General features: G+C 41.9%; 1 protein-coding gene across 3 annotated transcripts in view; it reads left to right on the top strand.

The window, feature by feature from the left end:
* Positions 1 to 25,368, top strand: part of RUNDC3B (RUN domain containing 3B) — a 107,429-nt gene that overhangs the window by 49,268 nt on the left and 32,793 nt on the right. For all 3 annotated transcript variants that reach the window (XM_075922426.2, XM_075922427.2, XM_089776713.1), the window contains exons 7-8: positions 1,660 to 1,828; positions 7,823 to 7,980. In XM_075922426.2, coding sequence (XP_075778541.1) covers positions 1,660 to 1,828; positions 7,823 to 7,980 — 327 coding nt within the window. The remainder of the gene's footprint in view (positions 1 to 1,659; positions 1,829 to 7,822; positions 7,981 to 25,368) is intronic.

Here is a 25,368-nt window from a genome sequence, read left to right as displayed (position 1 = left end):
TCCTGTGTGCGCCTCTTTTCTTCATAGCATTGTGTTTTTAATAGCATTTATTGCATAATGGTGAGAGAAATCACATCTGCCCCTATATATTTGCAAGATTCAACAGAAGTCAACAAGTATCTATATGTGGTATTAGTATTTAGCCCTTCAGGAATATTCTGTGATTAAACTATATAATATCAGGGTTTTCTTTGACTAATTTTTAAATATATGGTTTAGCATGCTGGTCCTATTTGACATAAAGCATTCAGTTAATACCTCTATCTGTCTGAGATCAATGAGAGTATCAGTAGTCTCATTAAGCACCTCAAGAGAGCATGGAAATACTCCTATGGATTTTGCTCTTAGACTTGCCTGTTTTGTAAAGCAGGTGAGAATTAAGATGTCATTCCATGAAATATTTGATGTACTTTAGTAAAACATAGCTGAAAAATGAAAATTCCAATTGTTCTCTAAAGATGAAAATCAAATTAGATTTTTTTAATTGCTCAATTGCAAAGTTAAGTTTAACTACAACACTACAAACACATTTTTGACCCAAATCAGTAATAGAATGTGTATACTTGAGAAATGTGTACACAAATCTTACAGAAAATCCTGGGTCTGTTCCGGGTCACCACTCTACTGATGCAGACTAAAAGTCTTAATGGACACCCATGGTTGTTATAGAATTGTCCCTGAATTGTCCTAAAATTAAAACAAATTAGATACAAGATATTATATTGTGTTTCAAACACTTTTATGTTGGTCCTTGCTAATGAGGCCTAAAAGATCCACAGGTAATTAGTGTCTTATGCAATATGTGTATCTATAGTGAACTGTTTTAAGTAGTATATTTGAAGAGAATCCTATAGATCTAGCATGGGAAATAATTTTTGATAGGGGTGCCACTCCCAAGATGTTTGTATGTGGTCAAGGCTGCACTTATCTATGAAGTGGGTGCAGCATCTGGGACAGAAGGGAGCTGGGGGTAAGGGACTGCGGTGCAGAAGAAGGTGTGGGGTCTGAGAGGGAGTTTGGGTGAAGGAAGGGGTGGTGACCTGGGGTAGGGGATTGGGATGTAAGGTTCAGGAAGGGGTATGGGTGCAGGAGAGGACTCTAGCCTGGGAGCGGGATCTAGGAGGGGATGGGAGGGAGTTGGAGGTGGGGTGCCAGAAACAGGCAGTGGCTGGCAGGTGCTTACCTAAGCAGTTGTCAGCCAGCAGCACTCTCAAGCAGGCTTCCCTGCCTGACAGCAGCCCCCACTGGCTGCTCCCTATGGCTCTCTGTGCTGGAGAAGAAGGCGGCTTTGTGCACTGCCCCTACCCCCAGCAAAATATGTCAGCGGCTGTTGGCCAGAAATCACTCTCACCACTGAAATCCAGCTAAAAATTCTTAATGACACAGAAAACTTAGTAACAAGGAAAAAAAATCTTACCTTTCTGAGGTAATGGCTTGCCATCTCACCAGTTTAGAATAGATAGATCTTCCTTTTTGTGCTTTTAACATTTTAATTAGATTTGAAGGCAAATTCTTCCCTGCTGTTTACACTTGCTCATCTTTTTAAAGATGGCTTTTTATTTCATGTTTTAAGAGTAATAAATAGTGTTTCTGTTTCAAAGCAAGTTTTACATCAGTTAACTGTATTTTTTTATTTGATTTATAAATTTTGTTCTTCAGTTCTGATAGTATCAGCAGTGACGAAGAAGAGTTAAGGACTCTGGGAAGTAGTGGCAGTGAAAGCAGTACTCCAGAAAATATTGGTCCTCCTTTCATCATGGATGAAAACAGTTGGTACAACAAATGCAAAAGGGTAGAACAGAAGTATCGACTCACCTTGGAGCAGAAGGTAAAAAATCAGTTTGTGGAGTGGTTAGGATAACTGAGCTAACTTATATTTTTATGTCATATGTTGCTGTTATTGAGAAGCCATAGAATCCTGTAACCAGGTACTCGTCTATTCATATATTATATTTCTGTTAAAACATAACAAATATAGCTGGTTTGTGGTCAGGTTAAATGTCATTGAAGTTAGTGGGTTGGACTAGGGAAGTTAAATATCGGTTAATTTAATAGTTGATTAACCTCATGAATTCTTATCAGTTACTTGACTAGTCTATAGTCCCCGGGGATGGGGCCAATAGTCAATGTGCTCCAGCCTCACCCCCAAGGAGCCTCCTGCCACTCAGTGCTGCTGCTGCTGTATCAGAGGCAGCAGCATGGGGTGCCAGGCAAGAGTTGGTCCGTGAGGGAAGCCAGTTTAAAAAACAGCTCACCTCGCAGACTGGCTGCCTGTCGGCCTGCGCTGCTGCCTCTGATACAGAGGCAAGAGTGCAGCATGGCAGCAGCCCCCGTCTGGGGTGGGTATGAGTTTCTGGACCTGGCACGAGCTGGAACTGAGCCAGGCTGCCTGCCCTCCTGGCTCCTAATACCCCTAACAAACCCAGGGACTGCTAACTTAAGTTCTACTAACCTGGGCTTACATCGCAATTTATTACGAGCCCTAGTGAAGGTAGGTCCTGGACCTGGTGCAAACTAGGACTGAGCTAGGCTGTTGGACCAGCCTGCTAAAAAATTTACTGGCAAGGAGGGGTAGCGGGTGGGGAAGATACTTGTAGTCCATAACATTAATCTATAAGCTTTTGCTCATTGGTTAATCAACTATACTATTACATCCCCAGGCTGGACTGCTGTCTGAAGGTACACTTCCCTACTAGTCTGCCACTGCCTCAGCCCTGAGCCTCCCAGGGTGCCATTTAGAGAGGGCAAAGATGGGCTGAAGCCTTTTCTCATTCCTACCAAGATGCTGCTTATTGCTTGCTTTTTCCCCTGCCACCACTGTCCAGGAGAGAAAGGAAAGCACATAACATGAGTTCAGGTCCTCTCACTCCTTGATAGAAAGGGAAGGGAGGAAGAGAAGTGGGTGAACCACACTGTGTACTTTCCTCAATTTTTTATTGTACTCATCTGTTTGCTGATAGCATGATGGAATCTCTGTGCCTGTTAAAAGATTCCAGGATATTTTTGTGTTCTCATGGGATTTGTACACCTGTCTACAAGAGAAACTTTAGCAAATCTCAGATGGTTTAGAGATTCCATCCTGCTCAATTCTTGAGCTAACAGAGATCATACAAACCTCAGCATAAAAAAGAGGTTCCAAAGAAGAAAACTACTTGCTTCTCAATCTTTTGACCTCACAGCCTTCCATTTCCAAGTATAAAGGGTCCTGAGTTACCATTCCTGTTCTTACCAGCTGCATCTTCCTCCCTTAGGTGACTGCCTTCACCACTTCTGACAGGTATGGACAAATGAGATTTGGAGATCATTTCTACCAGGCACACCAACCACTTTACTTGTCTTCTGCCTGTCAACCCCTCCTTTCCCATCCATCTTCAACCAATCCTTTTATGAGAACTATTATGATAAAAATAGACTCTCTCCTACACTTGGGAGCTGTATAACTGGCTTCCCTGTAGCACAGAGGGTAGGAGTTCTATTCCAAGTATTTCCTGTTTTCCAAAAAGAGTGGTCAGAGACTCATCCTAGTTTTAAGGCTACTCAGCACCTTGTTGAAGGCACAAAAATTCAAAATGGTGACACTTGCAGCAATAATTCTGTCACTGAATGAAGGGGATTGGTTCTTAGCCCTCACCCTTCAGAACACATTTCCATATAGAAATCCAGGCATCTCAGAAATGATTCCTATGTCTTACTGTCAATGCAGATCCTTTTCAGTACTGGCTGATTTATTTTGGACTGTCTATCTTAAGGACCTTTATGAAGTTGATAATAGTGGCATATTTCCACAGAAAAGGAATTCTAGTGTTCCTTTACATAGACAATTGGCTTCTGAAAGGTGGCTCCCTGGATGTAACTTTACAGGCAACTTGTGAGGCAACAGACATCTTCCTGAAATTGGGGTTACGATTGAACTGTGCAAAATCCACCTTGAATTCTAAAAAGTTAGAATTAAGTTTATCTCAATTCAGTGCAGGTTGAACCTCTGTAGTCTAGTACTCTGGTCTGGCAACATCTGTGGTCCAGCATGATTTTAGTTAGCTGGATTTCCACTTATCCACAGTCCCATAAAGTTAGTTTACAGCCACCAGTCCTGGCTCTCAGTGTCCTTACTGTTGTTTAGCTCTAATTTACTCATAAATGTCTTCTAAGAGTCCAGTAAACAGTGGAAGGGTTGGTAATGCTGCAAGACAATATTGGGTGCCAGACTAGAAAAGTTCTACCTGCAGAGGCAAGAGCCTGCCTCCCAATGCTCAGTTTCATGATCCTATCCAACACAGTCAACACAATCCAAATTAGCCATCAAACCCTGGCCAAGAACTATCTTCAACTGTTGGGAGACACATCAGATGGTACTTTATTTGTAGACAATTCAAGACTCTGAATGCAGTGCTTTCAAGGCTGAATCTGACTGTTTATTTACCCAACACACACGGTTGAGCTTCTCTCTCTCTCTCTCTCTCTACACCCTCCCTCCCCCCCCCCCCCCCCCCAAGGAATCTCTTAGTTAGCAGAAAGACTTTTATATTTGGGCAGGAGTAACTTTTGCCTGCCAATGGATGCATCCTTGCTGGGTTGAGAAGCACATCTAAACATTCACATGGCCCAGGCCATAGGACACTGCAAGAAACCACTCTGCAGATGAACCCCTTAGAACTGAAGGATGTTACGTATGCCTATATCCAGCTTCTGTCACTAATGGAAGCAAACACATAAAGGTTACGAGGGATATGTTATGCATGTTCTAAATTAACTGACAGGGCAAATCAAGATCCCGCTCTCTTGGCATGGAGACTGCCAAGTTTTGGCATCTATGAATATGCAATGCAATCAAATCATAATCATAGCAGTTTGCCTTCTAGGAGTTCAGACTGTCACCATGGAGCTATTTAGCAGGCACTTCTTTCAAGATTATGAATGCAAAATAGATCTCATCATACTTCACTGCATTCTAGAAATGGTGTACCTCTCAAATAGATCTGTTCACCATGGCAACAAACCGGAAAAATGTCCGGTTTTGCTTCAAAGGTGATCGCGATTCTTTGGGCGATGCTTTCTGCCTTCTTGGTTGTTGTCTCTGTTGCATTCTCTCCTCCCTTCCATCCTCCCCTCCCCCACTCCAATATTCAAAGTTCTACTCAAATAAAAAAGGGCTGAATTATTCTAACAATTCTGACCTGGCCCAGACAAATAGTTTCCGTACTTGATAAATTTGACCATTTACTCACTGAACACTTTTCAGGCCTCTCCTCTCCTAGGGAGGTGGGAAGGTCCTTCAGTCCAATCTCAGATCTCTTTGTCTCAAATATGGCTGCTCAGTGATTCATGGACTTAGAAACAACATGCTCAGAAGAAGTAAAAAGAGTGCTATTATGCAGCAGAAAATGGTCTAAATACTATACTTGCAAAAATGGACAAGATTTGCCTGTTGGTGGGACCTCAAACACGTCACCAACAACTGCATCAGTGCCAGATATACTGAACTGCGCCTTAAGACTAAAAATGTGAGGTTCTTGGTGAACCCCATTAGAATCCACCTAGCAGCCATCCTGTCTTTCCATTCTCCAGTAAGTTAGTCCGTATTTATACACCGAATGATAATAAGCTTCCTCAGGAGGCTCCAAAATCTTTCTATCAGTCATGCATCCTACTTATGTTTGGGACCTCAGTCTTGTTCTTAAATGCCTTACAAGATCACTATTTGCACTGATGGCTTCCTGCTCACACCTCCATTTAAAAAAAAAAAAGAAAATAGAAAAAATGAAAAGCCATATTTTTATAATAAAAAAATAGGTATATCTCCATATATTATTTATCTCATAGAACTGAAAGGGACTTTGAGAGGTCATCGAGTCCAGTCCCCCTGCCCACATGGTAGGACCAAGTACCATCCCTTTTGGTAAGCATCATGTTGACTTGACTAGTTTGGGGAAATATTGGTCTTTATGGTGTACCTACCTGTGACAGTGTTGTTCAAGTACAAGGTTACATTACAACCACATCCCAAGCTTTTATCAAATATGTCTTTGGTGTTCCATATTAACCAACCCATTCATCCTTCTGGTCCTACACTCTAAATTTCATCTAAGCAAAGAAGAAATGCTGCTATATAGTTGATGTGTATAACATCAAGAGCCGTGGCCTTTTATCTTGATAGGAGACTTTTTGAAAGACTCCCAAATTATTGGTCTTGTTTGCAGATAGATCAGAAGGGTCTGTGGTCGTTAAATAAAGACTTTCCAATTGGCTACATGACTGATAGCAAGAACTAATGCCATTTTGTAATATCCAAGCACCCTTAAACACACAGACACACACTTGGCCTAGTTCCACTTCTACAGCCTTTCACGATAATGGGTACGTCTAGACTACATGCCTCTGGCGACAGAGGCATGTGGATTAGACTACCCGGCATAGGAAAATGAAGCGGCGATTTAAATAATCGCCGCTTCATTTAAATTTACATGGCTGCCGCGCTGAGCCGATCAGCTGTTTGTCGGCTCAGCGCGGTAATCTGAACATTCCACGGTCGACATCAAAGGCATTTGTTGACCTCTCAGGTATGCCTCCTGGGATGAGGCATACCTGGGAGGTCAACAAATGCCTTTGATGTTGACCACGGAGCGTCCAGACTACCGCGCTGAGCCAACAAACAGCTGATCGGCTCAGCGTGGCAGCCATGTAAATTTAAATGAAGCGGCGATTATTTAAATCGCCGCTTCATTTTCCTATGCCGGGTAGTCTAATCTACATGCCTCTGTCTCCAGAGGCATGTAGTCTAGACGTACCCTAAATTACTGTCACTGAAATAGGTAGAGCCATGACGTTGAACCCTATGGCTACGTCTACACTGCCCCCAAATTCCGGAAAAGTCATGCAAAGCAGGTAAGTCAGAATAGGGAAATCCGCGGGGGATTTAAATATCCCCCACGGATTTAAATAAACATGTCCGCCGCTTTTTTTCCGGCTTGGGGAAAAGGGTCTAGACTGGCGCGATCCTCCGGAATAAAGCCCTTTTCCGGAGGATCACTTATTCCATACTTGAAAGTAGGAATAAGAGATCTTCTGGAAAAGGGCTTTATTCCGGAGGATTGCGCCAGTCTAGACGCTTTTTTCCGGCTTTTCCCCAAGCCGGAAAGAAAGCGGCGGACATGTTTATTTAAATCCGAGGGGGATATTTAAATCCCCCGCGGATTTCCCTATTCTGACTTACCTGCTTTGCATGACTTTTCCAGAATTTGGGGCCAGTGTAGACGTAGCCAATATGTATGTTTGCTGAGTATTATGCAGTAACTCATGAATCTACCTCTGAGACTGTGTTTGGCTCAGCTGTATTGTTTTCCATATTGGACTTGATTGTAAAGACTCCTCCTACTTAGAGGAAACTGCTTATTAGTCTGCTAGAGTTCACTACCCATAGGGACACTACTTGAAATAAAAAAATGACTTACTCAGTGTAGGTTACTCATCTTATGCAGTAACTAGTTTTTTGAGATTGGTCTTCCTTTGGATGCCTCACTAACTGCCCCCCTTCCACTCTGTTTCAGAGTTCTCTCCTGTGGAGCTTTGCAATACAGAAAGACTTGAGGTCGATTAATCTGTGCAGTGCTATATAACAATGGCACGGAGCACAAAGTTGAGTAATATAGATGTGTGGGTGTAATGGTTACTGCAGTGAGAAATCTCTGATCAAAGGTCCAGAGGACACCAGCGCAGCTTGAATGGAGCCCCCTGTAGGGGTACACATCTTGAACCACAACTACTGCATACAGTGAGTAACCATTTCTTATTTTCTAAAGCTTTTTCTTTATTTCTGCATTTTCAGGGTTATCTTGAAGAGCTTGTACGGCTTAGAGAAACCCAACTGGCTGAATCTGTCTCACAAAACAAACTACTGCTACAGAGGATTGAAGATATGGATCTAGCCCATAAAATGGAGAAGGAACAGCTAGAATACATAATAGTAGAGCTGCAGGACCAGCTGTGAGTTAGACTGTGATGAAGAAACTTTGCTAGAGTAGTAACATCTCTTTGGATTCTTATATTTTCCTGTATGAGTTATATGAATTTTTTTGGTCCTATGGAAATAAGTAAGACTTAATCTTGAAGAAATTGAAGTAGTTCTTCTTTTTTATAAATGTTGAATAATTCTTCATCAGCTTACAATTTTTACATTCAAATACAACTGCCCTGCAATAGTGTAGAATGCTAACATTGTAAGATATTTTAAAAAGAAGCTAGTTAAAAGATCTAAAACAGCTTAACTAAAAATAGTTATTTCTATTTCAATATGCATTTTTTCTAATTAAAATTGCCAGTCTGCATTTTATCACTAGTAGGTTTAAGTTCTGTAATGCAAAACGTTTTTGGGAGGCAAAATATTATTTTGGATGTAGTAAATGTTTCATTTACTGAAGAAAAACCTATTTCTTCTTCACAGATACACCTTCAGAGACTCTTACTTTGCTATTCTATTCTGTTTATGTGGTGCTCTAAAATAATAGAAGCCATTCTGCTGAGGGGTTTCATTGTTTGACACACTTTCTAATTCCCGTCCCTTCCTTTGTGTCAAGTAAAAGGGCTGGAGCAACATAAAGGATCTTTACTTTATATTAAGCACTTGTGCTCTTATTACTTCTGTATAAATCCATGTTACTTCCACATCTTGAATACTGTGTACAGATGTGGTTGCCTCATCTCAAAAAAAGTATCTTAGCACTGGATAAAGTTCAGAAAAGAGCAACAAAATGAATAGGTGTTTGGAACAGCTGCCATGTGAAGAGAGATTAGAAAGACCGGGACTTCACATCTTAGAAAAGAGAAGACCAAAAAGGAATATGATAGAGGTTTATAATCATGACAGTTGTAGAGAAAGTGAATAAGGAAAAGTTATTTACTTGTTCCCATATCATAAGAAATAGGAGTGACAAAATGAAATTAATATTTAGCAGGTTTAAAACAAACAAAAGAAAGCACTTGTTCATGCAGTGCATAGTCAGCCTATGGAACTCCTTGTCAGAGAATGTTGTGAAGACCAGGACTTTAACAAGGTTCAAAAAAGAACTAGTTAAATTAATGGAGTATAGGCCTGCCAATGAGGGGAGAGTGGAAAAGGGGGAAATTGGCCTGGGTCCTGGCCATTGAAAAGGGCCCAGAGCTGTGGTTGCTATTGCTGCTACTGTGGCATAAGTAGTGGCTGGAGCCCCGGCCCCCTTAGAACTGCTGCGGGAGTGTCTAAGTCCATGGCTTTTAGGGCTCGGGGAGGGGAGGAGAGGGACAGAGCCATGGTCCGAGTGGTGTTAAAGGCTGACTGTGCTCAGCCCTGCCACTTCTTCCGTTTGGGGGCATGGAGCTATCTCTTTCCCCAATCTTACCCTGGCTCACAGTGGCTGTTAGACCTGCTGCTCCCATTCCTATGGAATCTGACCACCTTACAATGTTTAATGTATGTATCCTCTTACTATCCCTGTCAAGTACAGAAATACTATCATCCCCATTTTAGAGATGAGACCAGAGAGAGAGAAATGATTTACCCAGGGTCACATGGGAAGTCTGTTGTGGAGTAAAACCTAAACCAGGGACTCCAAATCCCTGTCTAGTCTCACTAACCTCTGGACAATCCTTCTTTGGGTCTGATAACCTGGCTCCAATGATGAGAAAATTTCCCTCAGTGGAGGAAATAAGGGTAACAGTCTCAGGATCTCTTCTGAAGATATTTTGTGAAATCTGAAATTGGGATATACCTGGGTAATAGGCAGGGCAACAGCACATTGTATTGTGGAGATTCTGGGCAGGGCCTCTGGTTCAGTCATAAGTTACACCAGTATCCACTTTGGTCCCTGAAGCACCTTAGGATTTGGGAGACTGAAGGTGTGGCTTACAGGCACCTTAGGCTTCTCCTGGGCTGTACTACTTAGAGTTGCAGTGCTGAATCTCACTCTGTGTGCAGTTAAAGGTGTCTAATTAATAAAATGTTCTTCCACCTTCAATTAAATCTTGGAACTGCTGATATTTGTAATTTATGCATCCCTGCTGAGTTTCACAGAATAATTTGTATTTCATTTGCGATGATTTCAAGTCTCTAGAGCAGTCATGGGCTAATGAGTGATGGGCTAGTGATAGGCTAATGAGTAGGCCACATGAATGGCCGTCTTTCATCTTAGTGGGTCACAAGATTTTCGTAACCAAGATGGTCTTCTGGGATAGGGCAGTTTTGCTAACTGCACTTGCACACCTAGAATTTGCAGGGTGTTCTAATTGAACTATAGTGGTGTTTTGATTGGCTGCAGAGGGAGCTCTCACAGTTGATGTGTACAATAGCATACATCTTATTTTATGTGCATGTTACTCTATTAATACTCAGAGGATAAAACCTATGTGGATGAGAAATGTGCAAGATTGCCAGATTCTGTTTTGGGCAACAGAAAACAAAATCTCATGGGCTGCACATAGAATCCCAATGGGCTGCAGATAGCCAATCACTATTCTAGAGGGTTCTCCTCCACCCCCTTACCCTCTGCTTTATTTTCTCTGATAAGGACTAAAGAAAGCTGTGTGAGAACTGCCTATGCTAAAATTGTGTTACTGAACCACAGTTTAGCCATTGCACTAACAGCTGTTTTTTCATATCTTAGAGAAAAACTTTCAAATGCTGCTACTTATTTTGAAGATACTAATTTTTGGGCTATTTAGCTATTTGGAGGTACTAAATATCTGCTGCTCCCATTGATTTCCACTGGAATTATGGGTGTTCAGTATAAATTAAAAGAAAAATATGACTAAGTTTGGCACTTTAAAAAACAAACAAACAAACTTGACATTCTTTCTCCCCCCCCCCCCCCCCCCCCCCCCCCCCCCCCCCCCCCCGAAAGTTAGCTGGCTTAAATTTTGGAGTACCATTATATGGTGTTTTAAGACAAATCTTGCCTTCTATGGCCATTTGAGATGACATTGTTGAGGCTGTGGGCTTTGTCTCCTTTCATAAATGTAAGGTAGCTATTGTGGGATTAAATACTCAGATCGGAGAGCTAGAAAAAGGACACAGAATGACTTGGAGAAGAAACTTGAGGGTGAATACTAGCAGCAACTGGCATTCTCTAAACACATTTTCTCCTCCGCTCTTGATCTTTTCTTCATACTTAAACAAGAACTGGGTTGGTAGGTCAGCTAAGTAGCCTTGATACCTTACTTTGCCTGAATTATAGCATTATTTTGGCTAGTTACGATTAGCATTCTGAAATGGTTGAATCTGTATTTATAGAACTTCAGGTACAGACAGTTTTATGTCTCCTCCTCTCTCCTTCTCAGTAGTAGTATACTAAACTGAATGCTGCAGGTTTGCTAGGTTTTTTTTTTTTTTTAAACGGTCATGAACAAGCTTGGAATGGTAATAATTTCCTACCTCTCAGAGGTGTTGAGGCAGAATCTATTAATGTTTATAGAGCACCTTCAGATCTATGATGTAAGATCTTTTGCTACTTAAGGGTATGTCTACATTGCAGAGCTTTTTTTTGGAAATATGGCTGTTTTTCTGAAAAAACTTCACTTAAGTCCACACAGCAATCTCATTCTTTCAAAAAAAAAAAAAAAATCCGGAAAGAACAAATCAGTTTTTCCAACATTGGTAAACCTCTTTCTACAAGAAAGAAGCCTTTTTCTGAAAGAGCTCTTTCAGAAAAAGACGTGTGTGGATGGGGAAGAGGGAGTCCTTTTGAAAGAAGAGGAAAGAGGAAAAAGCACAGGTGGCCTGGTAGCCATTCTGCCCATAGTAATCACAGCTTAAATGCGAGAGAGCGTCCATTCAGTGTGGACGCTATCTTTTGAAAAAGCAGATCTGTTTTTCTATGCGCTTTGGCAGTGCCAGCATGCTCTTTTGGAAGAAGTTTTTCCAGAAGATCTCTTCTGGAAAAACTTCTTCCGAAAGAAGCCTGCAGTCTAGATGTAGCCTAAACGGAAAATGCTGTGAGACTTTTATAATGTTCATTATATTATAAAAACAGTCTGTTTTCTTTTTAATGAAACTGTTCTGTTCTGCTAATGTTTTTGCTCAAGTAGTGAATTTCACTGATTTAACATGCTATCTTTTTATTATAGCTGAAATAATTGAAAAAAAAAGGCTAAATACACTTTAGAGTGCCTTTTGATCTTGAACTTTTAGAGTAGACAATTGAGGGCTCCAATTTGAAACATTTGGTTTTCTATGTCCTTACCTTTTAAAATATTCTTGAAAAAAAGCATTTTTGTAAAAATGTGCTACCTGAAATTGTACTTGGAGGATAAAAAAAAGAATCAGCTTCAAAAGTAAAAGATGAAGATGTAATGCTCTAGGGAATGAAAGTGGCTTTATTTTAAGAACTGTGTACTCCACACTGGATTTATGTTAGGTCTCTTCTTGAGTCAGCTTCATGTACCAGCTGCTAATTGTTATGTATTCTGTTCCTATTCCAGATAGCAATTACTATATTTTTTTTTCTGGGTGTGACATTCCCCAAGGTGCAATCTGAACTACTGTGTCCCTTAAGCATTCCAGCCTGGATATCTTTTACTCTCCTTTGCTAGTAAACAGCATGTAAAGATGAATACGTGAGTGTTATTCCAAGCCATCCATGAATAGATACAGCATTGAACCTATATCATCCATCACACAAGGTTACACATGCATTGTCTTCAAACCTGGCTATGGACGCAGTAAGTTCCTCATAGGCACAGCTTGCACAAACTCTTCACCATGACCAACACGGTGGAAGATTCCGTTATGGTGGACCAACCCAGACAATGTCTTCATTAGAGTGGCCGTCGTATAGAATCCATCTACCCTTAGCATTACTATGAACATGTCCCTCCTAGGCTGGGGGACGCACTCAAAGACACATTACATTCATGCACGCTGATCTACAATGGAGTCCCAACTTCATGTCCATCTACTGGAACTTCACACAGTTTACAATGCCTGCTCACACTTTTTGCATCGATCTGAAATAAAACAATTCAGATCCTTACGGATAATGTCACTAGTATGTTCTACATAAACAAATAAGAGGAGCATGATCATGTTCCCTATGGATGGAAGCCATGTGCCTCTGGCAATGATGCATCAAACACTAAGTTCATGTGATAGCATTGTACTTACCTGGTTGCTAAAACAACATGGCAGATGCTCTGAACAGAATGTTCTATCAAGAACCATGAATGGGCATTGAACACGGGCTATCCAAAATATCCAATTGTGGGGTCGCCCAACAATAGATGTCTTTACAACCTTACGAAACTTAAAAATGCCCCCTATTCTGTTCCAGGGCAGCACTCTGCCATCACTCTTGGGGCAATGCCTTTCTTATAAAGTGGAATACCCCGCAATTATATGTCTCCCCCCTCCGCCCCTCCCTTACACTCCAAGTATTCTACAAGATAAAACAAGACAGGGCCAGAGTGATCCTAGTAGCACCCATATGGACATTACAAACCTAATATCCATACCTTCTCCACATGGCAGCCTGTGCAGCATGCAATCTCACACCTCTGCCTCAACTCCTACCACAGGCCACATCATTCATCAAGATCCCCACAAACTTCAACTCAAAGCATGCTTACTTCATGGCTCTTGGGATCTGAAATCATCTGTTCCACTGAAGTACAAAGCATATTGTTAAACAGTTGTAGGGACACTACCTGGCACATATATATAATGTACCACCCACACATGCACACAAAATGCATGGTACCAACAGAAACAGACTGCGTTGGCTTTTTTATCCCTTATTCTAGGCTACATTCTTGCACTCAAACTGTGTTTCTAGTTAGCATTATGTCATTAGATGGATGGGGGAACTAGCACCTCGTGGCTGACCCATTCTATGCCATCTTTAATAAAAAAAAAAAAGACAAAGTGTGTCTCAGACTGCATCCTACATTTTTATCTAAAGTGATCTCATCCTTTTATTTCAACCAAATTATATACTTAGCCACATAGGGACAATAGAAAATCCAGATTACACTGTTCATAGAGCTCACCTTTTATACTGACAGAACAAAATTGTTTTGCGAGCCTCCAAAACTATTTATTTCCATCAATGATCAATGCAAAGGGCACACCATTTCTAAACAATGCCTGTCCAAATGGATATCAGATTGTAACAAACTGCTATCTCCAGCATGAGTGACAACGCCAGTGGGGATCCACACATACTCTATTAGGAATCTCTCAACATCAACAGCCTCTCTCAACAACATCCCTAACGTGGAAATGTGCAGAATCACAACCTGGATTTCACTGCGCACTTTTACAGAACACTATGCATTGCTACAACACGTAACTTCCTATACCATATTTGCTCACATAGTGCTTTCATCTTCTACAACTTAAAGTCTGAAGCCCCCTCCTTTCCTCGGAGGGCCCTGTTCTGGTTACCTAAAGTGGAGTACCCACACAGAGAGTACTCAAATAAGAAGAGGAAGTTACCTTGTGCAGTAAAGTAGGTGCTTAGAGTTGTGTTAAATAGGTTGTGCTTGCTAGTGAGCTGCTATATATCAAGGCTTTAGTTTTAGAATCTAAGCAAATGCAAAGCTAGTTATGTTGACTAGCATACTTTCAACAGGAAGTTGGATGGGTTGGTGCTTTGAGTTCTTGAGGAGGTATCAGTGTTCACCATCATCACCAAGGCAAGGTATTGAGTGTGTCAGAGACTTGATATAATATAGTAAAACAGATATATTTTTGTGTAGCAGAATGTTTTTAAATGAAATATAAAAGAAAACTGTTTTCTTAGAACTTGAATAGAAATTAGGATTTTGAAGCCCAAAGCTGTTGGTATCTCTGCCAAAATAGCAGGTGCACAATACTTCAAGGGAGCTATATCCAAGAAGATCAGAGGCCCTATGGAATTGATGACAATGAACTCTGATTGAAAGAGGAGAAATAAAGCTTTAAAATTTTTATGAGACACTGAAGAGGACTAGAAAGAGTGCTTAAGAGACCAGACTCTGATTCAGCTGGTATATTGCAACTACATATAGAGATTTCTTTATAATCTGTAATCAATAAGAAAAGCGTGTAATCACTATAAGCGATCTACTTTTTTCACTGTGACACTGATCATTCCTTGATTTATTATCAGTCAGCATTCTGGAACGTACCCCATTTCAGCACTATTGCATGACTGTGCCAGACATCCTACAGCATCGGTAGCCCGTGTTGCCTCAGCACCATCCTCACAAGTGTCATCAGTGCATTTTGTACATGCACCTCCATCGCCACCTCCATCACACTCTCTCAGGGAGGCAGACAGCAGCTAACATAGTCGCTTCTCCTCTCAACACTCCAGTCCCACTCAGTGACAGCCCCCATGGGAGCCCCGCTCCTCAAGAGCATCACACAGACTCCCGGCACTGCACTGGTATTCTCATCATTGGCCATATCTACCACCTCCATACCTTGGGACACTTGGTACTCTCACAGGAGTCACCATATTACTCCTTCCACAAAAGACTGCCACATTCTTCCCAGCCTACACCTATAGACATAGCACCAGATTCTCCCGAACATCCACAATCAGTGGAGGAGGACACCCTCTCCAAAGGAGAGGATAGAGCCCCACTCCACAATTCTTCCTCACTGCTGGATGAGGCTGAATTCTTATTATTCCACCTCCAACAGATGACACTAAGCAGTCCCAAGAACTGTTGAAGAGGGTGGCTTTAGCATAGGAACAGGATCTATAAGAGAAACAGTATAGGCTCTTCCGTACGCTTCAGCCTCCCACCTCTTCCAGAATTGCATTTTCAATGGACGAAGCCGTTATGGACCCTACTAACACTATCTGGCAGTCACCAGTATCTGTACTGCCCACCAACAAAAGGGCTGACTGAAAATATTTGGTCCCAGCCAAAGGGATGGACTTTTTTTTCCTCACCTACCACCCAATTCCTTGGTCGTAGAATCAGTCCGACACAAGACAAAGCAACCAAACAGGAGGTCTACTCTCAGGATAAAGATAAGTGTTTACACCAACTCCCCCAAGCTGCAGGAGCTTTCTCAGTTTCTTCAAGAGCAGAAAAGAGACCCCAGCTCCACAGCATTATTCAAAAGGTCCACACCATTACCCACACTGCTTTACACTCTGCGATGGATGTGGTGGACACTGCAGCTCTCACTACCACAACTGCTATTGTCATGTGCAGAGCCTCATGGCTCTGAGCATCTGGAATACCTAGGGAGCTACAGCAAAAGGTGAAAGACCTCCCATTTGACAAGATCAACCTGTTTGCGGGCAAAACAGACAATGTCTGACATTCTATGAAGATTCCTGGATGGTCTTACAAACCCTACACATGAACCTGGTACAACTTCAGACAGAAGCACAGGCCACAAAGATGCAGGCTTCAGTGTCAACAGCAGCCCACAATTACCCAACCTGCATCCTCCAAACAACAAATTTGAAGGTTTGGTTGAGGGCCAGAGAGAAATCCCTACAACTGCGGCGACACTGTCATTTGTGTACCTGCAGTTTACCGCCTTTCTATATCAATGGACACAGATAACTACCAGGGCTACTCAACACACGGCCTGTAGTACCACATGCAGCGTGCAGCCCGTTTGTTTGCGGTGCGGTTTGGGTTTAAACGGGGCTCGACATGCAGCCCATGGGTGGGAGCCAAAACAAAAAAGTAATCAATATAATAGTCTTCTGTTGATATGCATTTTAGTAGTTAAATTCCTGGACTGTCATTGCTTGTTAAAAGTGCTATCATATGGGTGGAAATTGGGTAAATATTGAATTTTATTAATATCAGCAGAACTGACTTAAATGGGGCCTACATATTGTGTAGGCTTGCCTTAATCTTTGTATTCATGCCCATCAGTGTGAAAAGCTATTTGCATATATTTGCATGTATATGCAAACACACTTAAGTTGCAGCTCTCAGCATGTGCTGTGAATATCAGTATGGCCTCCGGGGCTTCCAAAGTTGAATAGCCCTGTATCAGACGGATGGGTTCTAGAGGTCATCAAAGTGGGCTGCTTCATCTCCATTCCCCCTAACATCCTCCCCCGTCTTTCTTCAGGGACCTCTCTTATGAGGTCCTGCTCAAACAGGAAGTTCAACACCACCTGCAAATAGCAGCAATAGAGCCAGTGCTATTGGCTTTCATAGGGAGAGGGTTCTATTTGAAGTATATCCTAACACAGAAGAAAACCAGAGGATAGAGGCCCATTTTAGACCTAAAGAAACCCAACAAGTATGTAACGTACAGAAAGTTCAACATGGTGACGCTAGCAACAGTTATACCCATGTTGGATCATGGAGATTGGTTCTAGGCCTCTCAACCTTCAGGATAAGTATTTCCATATAATGATCCTTCCTGCACACAGACGCTTTCTACGTTTCATAGTCTATGTCTACACAGCAGTGTTATTTTGGAATAATTGACGTTATTCTGAAATAATGTCCGTATCTACACAGCAAGCAGTTATTTCGACAATGTCAAAATGATGTTGAGATGGAGGACTTATTACTCCAACTCTTGTAACCCTCATTTTATGAGTAAGGGAAGTCGGAGGGAGAGTGCTCTAACTTGGACATCCTGCTGCCTAGATAGCATCAAAAGCTGAAACAAGCTATTTTGACTTAAGCTATGCAATTGATGTAGCTCAAGTTGCATAGCTTATTTTGGCTTTTGCCCTGCTGTGTAGACGTGTCCATAGTGGGCAAACAACACTGTCAGTATCACATCCTCTCATTTAGAGACTCAACAGCAACCAGAGTTTTTTCAAAGACTCTGGTTGTATGATGGCACATCTCTGCCGTCTGGGAGTAATAATATTCCTATACCTCGATGACTGCCTCTTAAAGGGTACGTCATTCCAGGAAACTTAAGACAACCATTTCTCTCCTCCTAAACCTCTGGTTTCACATAAACTACCAGAAATCCACACTCTAGCCTATACAGACTGTAGAATTTATAGGAGCGTGCCTCGGTTTCATAACAGCCACAGTGACGCCACCCAGACACAGGTTCAAGGCTCTCTCAGGCCTTAGAGCCATGGACCACACAATTCCAACTACCACAATGCACTAATGACTCAGAATTCTGGATCAAATGGTGGCAACCATGTATGTGGTGAGACTGGTCAGACTGCCTCCAGAGACTGGCCAGTCCCCTCCAGAGACTCCCTACAAAACCTTGCTATGCCACCATGTTTCCTCATCTCGCTACATTGGTGGACACAGCCTCACAACATGTTACAAGGGGTACCCTTGCAGCAACCTGCTCCCACTGTACCATTACAATGGACGTGTCTCTTATGGGATGGGGAGCCCATCTCAGACCCCTTACAGTGCAAGGCAAGTGGTCCTACAATGAAAAACGCTCCACATCAAACTTCTCGATCTCAGGGTGATCTGTTATGCATACCGCCATTTCCTCCTGTACATAGCATACAAAATGATGTTATGACAGTGTGCATGTACTACATCGATTGGCAGAGAGGAGCCCGGTCCACCTCCCTCTGTACAGAAGCCTTGAGATTATGGAATTGATACATTATGCAACATGTCACCTCTATTGCCACGTACCTACTGGGGACACTCAGTTTGATGGCAGACAAACTTAGTTGCATTTTTTTCAGACCAACACGAGTGGGAACTAGCCTCTTGACCTCACGCAGGACTTTTTCACAAATGGCTACAACTGGATATAGACCTATTTGCAACCAGGTCGAATTGAAAGTGCCACCTATTCTGCTCCATAGCAGCCCTCTTGGCTGATCTGTTGAAATGACCTCTCCTATATGCATTCTGACTGCTTCCTCTAATTAACAGAATAAGAACAAAAATCAGACAAGACCAAGCATTGGTCATTCTCATTGCACCAACATAGTTGAGACAAACTTGTTTCTCTTACCTGCATAGGTTAGTGATAGCAGATCCTCGCAGCTTTTTTCCATAACACGACCTCCTCACTCAATGCCATGGCAGAATTCTGCAACCCGATCCAGAAAGACTTCACCTGAAGGTGTGGCTCTAGGATGCTGAAACAGTCTGCTCAGACTAAAACAAATACTCATCAATAGAAGGAGAGAATACACCAGAAGAACTTATGGTTCTCCCAATCGGTAAAACAGAACCACCATATGCTACCTTACACCACGTCCATTCTGATCATACCTTTTGTAGCAGAGGGAAGTATGGCTCTCTTTTAAAACTGTAAAAGTTCATGTGGTAGCTATAGCAATCTTCCACAAAACCAATGATGGCACTTCTTTTTTTTTTCCCCACCCCATCACCAAATTATTCCTTATGGATCACCAGAACACTTTCCTATCAGTATGATCACCAGCCCCTATTTGAGACCTGAATCATGTCCTGAAGAGCTTAACTAAATCTCTTCAAACCACTAGCCACCTGTTCCCAGCTACATTTCTCCATGAAGGTGGCCTTTTTGGTAGCCATAACTCATAGGAGAGTTGGTGAGTTAGCGGCATTAATGGCTAACCCACCGCACATGATATTCACAATATCAATGAGCCATACACTTACCTGTGTTCCATCCCAAACCGCACAACTGATCCATTGCAGACAGCATTACATACTTTGGATTTCTGTAGAGCACTCACCTTCTACCTTGATTGAATGTGACCCTGGAGAAGGTCAACAAAACTCTTCTTGTCATTCATAGAGTGCTCCAGGGGTCAAGTCATTTCCTCTCCGAGAATATCCAAATGGATCTCATTTTGCATTCACATATACTATACCACTCATAACAAGCAGCTGCCAAGTATCATCACAGCTCACTCCACCAGACAAATGGCTTCTAGTACAGCTTTTCTTAACAACGTTCCTCTAGAGGACATTTGCAAGGCAGCAACTTGGTCATTTGACCACACCTTTGCCAAACACTACGCTCTTACCTCTGCTATTGCTCTAGCAACATCAATCGGATAAGTGGTGCTGTCCTCAATTTTGGGGGGCAGGGCTTCTAAACCCACCTCCATAATGTGAACACTGCTTTGTAGTCACCTAGAGGTGAGCACCCACGGGGACATCACTTAAAGAAGAGAGATACTCACCCTGTGCGGTAACAGGGGTTCTTTGAGATGTGTGTCCACTACCTGCCCTCCTTCCCCTACTTTGTAGTCTCTTTGGGAGCTAGAACCAAGGTAGAGAAGGAATAGAGGCACTGTGGATGTGCCTAACAGACACCAATGGCGTGAGGAGAAGTAACTGTGCATGCATGGTGTGGCAGGGCACTGCTAGAAAATTCTCCGGTCACTGGCATGAAGACATACCACTAACCAGAGTGAAACATCCATGGGGACACACCTCTTGAAGAACCCCCGTTACTGCACAGGGTAACTCTTTTACCACAGCTGGTGAATCATGTCTGCCCTGAAACACAATGCAAATTCAGGGCTGGATGATCAACTACATTCGTATTTTTCTCTGCATCAACTCCAAGAAAAGTGCAGAGAGCAAAGCAGACTATTGTGCATCAGCTTTGTGGACCTCACCAAAGCATTCAACACAAGTCAGCAGAACAGGTCTATTTTTTTATATAGTACTGCAACTAGGATGCCCACAGCAGGCCTGACCCCAAGCTGCTGGTGGCAAGAGGTGGCCACTCCAGCCTTTCCAGAGTGCTTCCCCACTGCCATGTTTAATTCAATAACCAGTTAAATGAGGTTTTACATCTTTAGTTGGAAGATGAATGGATACTCAAGGACATGCTCCATAGGGAGCTCTCAGAGGGAACAAAAATAAGAGGACATCCTAGGCTTCCCTGTAAAGACATGTGGAAGCTAGATATGAAGGAATCTGGAATTGATCCTGGCTAGTGGGAAATATTGGCAATTGATCATAAGAAGTAGCACCCTTGTCTTCATCAGTTTATCACCGTACATGACAGAATCTGGATCCCACAGCTTGAAGATTTTCAAGCCCATAGGAAGCAAGCAACTCCCAAACAGGATTCATACATTTGTAATAACTTCCAAGATCATGTGAATCTTGGATTGGATTATTCAGTCACTGGAGACATTGCAAGCCATCTGCATCATTTCCTGCAATTCCCACTATGTGTCTCTGGTGAAAGGATGCCAACACATTTCCACATTTCCTTTAGAGTGTATGCTTGTCCTAGATAGTTTTCTTTTTTAAAATGGTTGGGTTTTTTTATGAATTATTTTTCAGCTTTTATTTTTACGTTTACTCTTCACTACTCAGGTAATTTTTGAACTGGAGTAATCAACTGGCAAAACTCCTTTTTTTTTAGGGGTCAGTGTCTCAATGTCTGACTCCATCTGCTGTGAGGAGATCCTATTGCCCACTAGACTGGCATTTTTCTTTTTTGCTTTAATTTCTCCAAACTTGCAGGTAAGAAATTACCTTTTGTGTGCATAGGCATAATTGGAAAGAAGATTAAATTTACTTAAAAGTGCTTGGGTAAATACTGTGTCATTCAGTGCAAATCTCTACTCCTATTGACATGAATTATAATGCAGATCAAAATGAAAATTGAAGCCTTAATTTCTGTTGAGTTTATGCTTTTTAGATTAATTTTGCTTGGATTTGAGATTAATTACTACTTTAACTCCCACAGTGTTTCTCTAATTTAATATGTTTACATACATTAGCTGAGGATCCTACCTGAAAGAGCGTAAAAAAGCTACCTGTTTCTTATATGCCTGCACTCAAACGTCAAATTATTAATAGAGCTCAATCTACTGTTGTAGTTGTTGTTGTTCTTTTGTTGCTAGGGCTTCTCAAATTTATGAATCATTATTCACTGTTACCTAAAAGTTATTGAGTCATCTTGTTTAGGCCTAGCAAGACTGTTAGTTTTACTAGTCAAATATAGTAAAATATTCCAGTTAAAATGCCCTTATGTAGCTATTGGTTTGTCTGTTAGAATTTAATTTTGGTGCTAAGTGTTAGCATGCCTACTTAAATGTCTTGATCACACACTTCACAGTCTGTTAATGCTAGTGTTGTAGGAAAGATGAACTAACTGGAAGCAGTCTGAGAGGGGTAGCTGTGTTGGTCTGTAACTTTAAAAACAACAAGCTGTCTTACCTAACAAGGAGAATAGAGGCACTGCCTTTAAACTACTTGAAGAGTTGACCTGCTGCTTAGCTAGCACAAGTGCATTTAAAAATTACTTTTGTCTTTTATAGTTGCAATGTGTGTTTTATTTTTCTCATTAGAATATTATTCAAGACTGAACAATTATAAACATTCAAATGCCAACTTAACCTTGCCTAAAGAAAGTAATATTATTCTTTCAGCCAATTATTTATCATAAAGTCATATTCTTTGTTACTGTTGTTCTACTATTCTATCTAATAAATCATTGCTTTAAAATATTTGACCATATCTGACATTATTTCACAATGTCATGAGTATTTCAACAGTTAGTTGACCAAGTATTTTTGGACCATTCAAATATCCAACCCTAATCTTATCTGTTTTACACGTGTACAGGCAGTCCCTGGGTTACATGGATCCAACTTACATCGGATCCCTACTTACAAACGGGGTGAGGCAACCCCACACTAGCTACTTCCCCCCAGCAGACCAGGGAGACACGAAGCTAGTGCCCGCCCCCCCCCCCCCCCCCCCAGCAGACCAGGGAGATGCGGAGCAGCTTTTCTCAGCAGACACCTCAGCTTGAGAATAAGGGACTGAGGGAAGTGAGGTGCGGGAGAATAAAACTGAGCTCTGGAGAAATGTTTGGCTAGAGTTTCCCCTACAATATGTACCAGTTCCGACTTACATACAAATTCAACTTAAGAACAAACCTACAGTCCCTATCTTGTATGTAACCCAGGGACTGCCTGTATATGTAGTAGCAACTCTATATAAAGAATTCCATATTTTCTTTGAATGTAATCTTATTAGCTAATATTCAGCAAACAGACCTATTAAAAAGACCTGCTTACTCCCAGGAAAGTTTAGTTTGAGCCACATAAGAAAGAATTCATAATAATTCCAAGATGAAAATCTTTAGCGGTAAAAATATTCCCAGCTTTTAGTTTGAGTACTTGGATTTCATTTAGGTAAATGTAGCATAGAAACCCTAGCAGACCTAATTAGCTTTAATACTAATTTGTAATGGAATTTTGGAATAAACTATTATTTAATTGTTCTGCATAATATTATTAATGATACTTTAATTATTTTAATATATATAATAATACTATACAACATTGTGAATTATACACTGGAACGGCTTCAGAAAAGCCTTATGCTCCAGCGTAACATTACACTTTTTGTTGTTGTTCCCGGGTGCCCATATTTTTCTCTCAGCATAGACTAATCATGCCTTTAATAATCTTTTGCAGTTCACTGTATAGATTTTCCTCAGCTATCTGAACAAAAATAAATACCCTAACCCTAACACTTTGTGTACATTGTCAAGTTTTGTTGAGGAAGAGTGCCCTATAGCAAAAAAACTGTGTGAACATTGCAATGAACATTTTATGGGGAAAATAGCCATTTTCATCAACAAATTTCCAGCTTCACAAGGGACATTTTTCTTTTCCCCTCCTTTTGTTGTTGTCAAACATGCACTGAAGACTTCAAGGCATTTTGTCACTGATTTTGGCCTCCAGGATGTTGCCCATAATTCCCAATCAGCTGTTCTTTTCAGTAGTTTGAACTCTGTTGCCTTGCAGCCAGTTGACCAGCTACTCACCCCACACCTTTGCGAGCCCTGTGAAATTTAAATCCCATTTTCCGCTGACTGGTTTTTCTCTGTGAGTTCATTAGAGAGCATAGTGACTGTGTGTCTGGTTTCATCCACATGGTGTTTGAGGCATTTGATGCAATGGATGAGCTGCACCACACAGGGCTGAACTTACAAACTGTGGTACCTTACACTGAGCACTTTGACCCCTCCCTTCAGGCTGGCTCAGCATGCAGTGGTCTCATGGCATCTTCCCAGGTGCTCAAGCCTGGCCAGTACATCAACCGTTCCACCGTTTGTCCTACCCCAGAGCTGTTGGATCGGATCAGTATATGAGGAGAGGAGAGCCCCAGCTGAGAGTGGCCCATAGGAACTGGGACATGTATGGACACATTTTTCAATCCTTGTGTGAAAAGGGGTATGAGCAGGACAAACTGCAGTGCAGAGCAAAGATTAAAGAACTCAGACAAGCCCATCAAAAGCCCTGTGATGCTCCAGTGCTTCACTGAAGATCTGCCATTTCTATAAGCAGCTGGATGCTATATTCTTCAGTGATCCCTCTGTCACGTCCAGGAACCCGGTGGATATTTCAGAGGGCATGGAAACAGTACACAGAGGATGTTACCCAAAGGATAAAACAATAGATAAAAAAGTTGAGGCAGATGAAGAAAAGGGCCACCCCCCAAGAATTGCTGAGTGTGTCTTACTGCCTGGAACTGTTTTCCATTGGACATAGCCAGTCTGAGCAACCACTTTCCAGGGACTAGGAAGCAGGGGATGGATGAGATGCAGGGTTAGTGGCTGTGGTTTGTGGAGTGCAGGGCTGAAGGTATAGAAAAATGGGAGACTAGTTGTATTTTTGATCTACATGTAGGCAAATGTAGCTAATCGACAGCAGGATCCTGCAGAGAGGCTATCAACTTTTTGTGAGGTACTTGTTAATTTTCTGCCACAGTTGCCATGGCAGTACAGCTTTGTCCTTTTCACCAATTGTAGGACACCACCCTGTACCATACAGCAATCACTTGTTCAGGAACCAAAGTGGGACATAGGTGGGTTGTATAGAGCAGGGCGAAAGCCACACGCCTGGAGAAGTTGTGCCCTTGTTTCCTTGCTTATTCTGAGCAGAGGAATATCTGCCAGGATGATACCCACTTGTAGAGAAGTGTGGCATAATTGGAACTATTTTCCTGAAAAGAAAATTTTCTAGCCCCACTGGAATCTCATATACACAGACATCAGCCACTCCCAGTTCCTCACCATGATTATGATGCTTTCCAAGATGCGTTCCTTGCAAGGGTCAGCGAGAAAGTGAGTGAAAGTGAGTGGGGAAAGGGGTGAGTGCAGTGTAGACAACACTTGGGCTGTGTCCAGACTCAGGGGTTTTTTCGGGAAAAGTAGCCTTTTCCCGAAAAAACTTCCCCTGCGTCCAGACTCAAGCCGCGTTCTTTCGAAATTATTTCGAAAGAACGCGGCTTTTCTTTCGATGGCGGTAAACCTCGTTTCACGAGGAAGAACGCCTTCTTTCGAAAGTTCCTCTTTCGAAAGAAGGCGTTCTTCAATGTAAATAGGGCTTCCTCGAAAGAGAGTATCCAGACTCGCTGGGTGCTCTCTTTCGAAAAAGCGGATTGCTCTTTCGAAAGATCCGCCTGCAGTCTAGACGCAATCTTTCGAAAGAGGCTCTTTCGAAAGAT

Source organism: Pelodiscus sinensis, chromosome 2 (assembly GCF_052426305.1).
Source record: "Pelodiscus sinensis isolate ZL-2025 chromosome 2, ASM5242630v1, whole genome shotgun sequence".
NCBI classification, from domain to species: domain Eukaryota; kingdom Metazoa; phylum Chordata; order Testudines; family Trionychidae; genus Pelodiscus; species Pelodiscus sinensis.
This window is presented reverse-complemented; position numbering and strand designations above follow the sequence as displayed.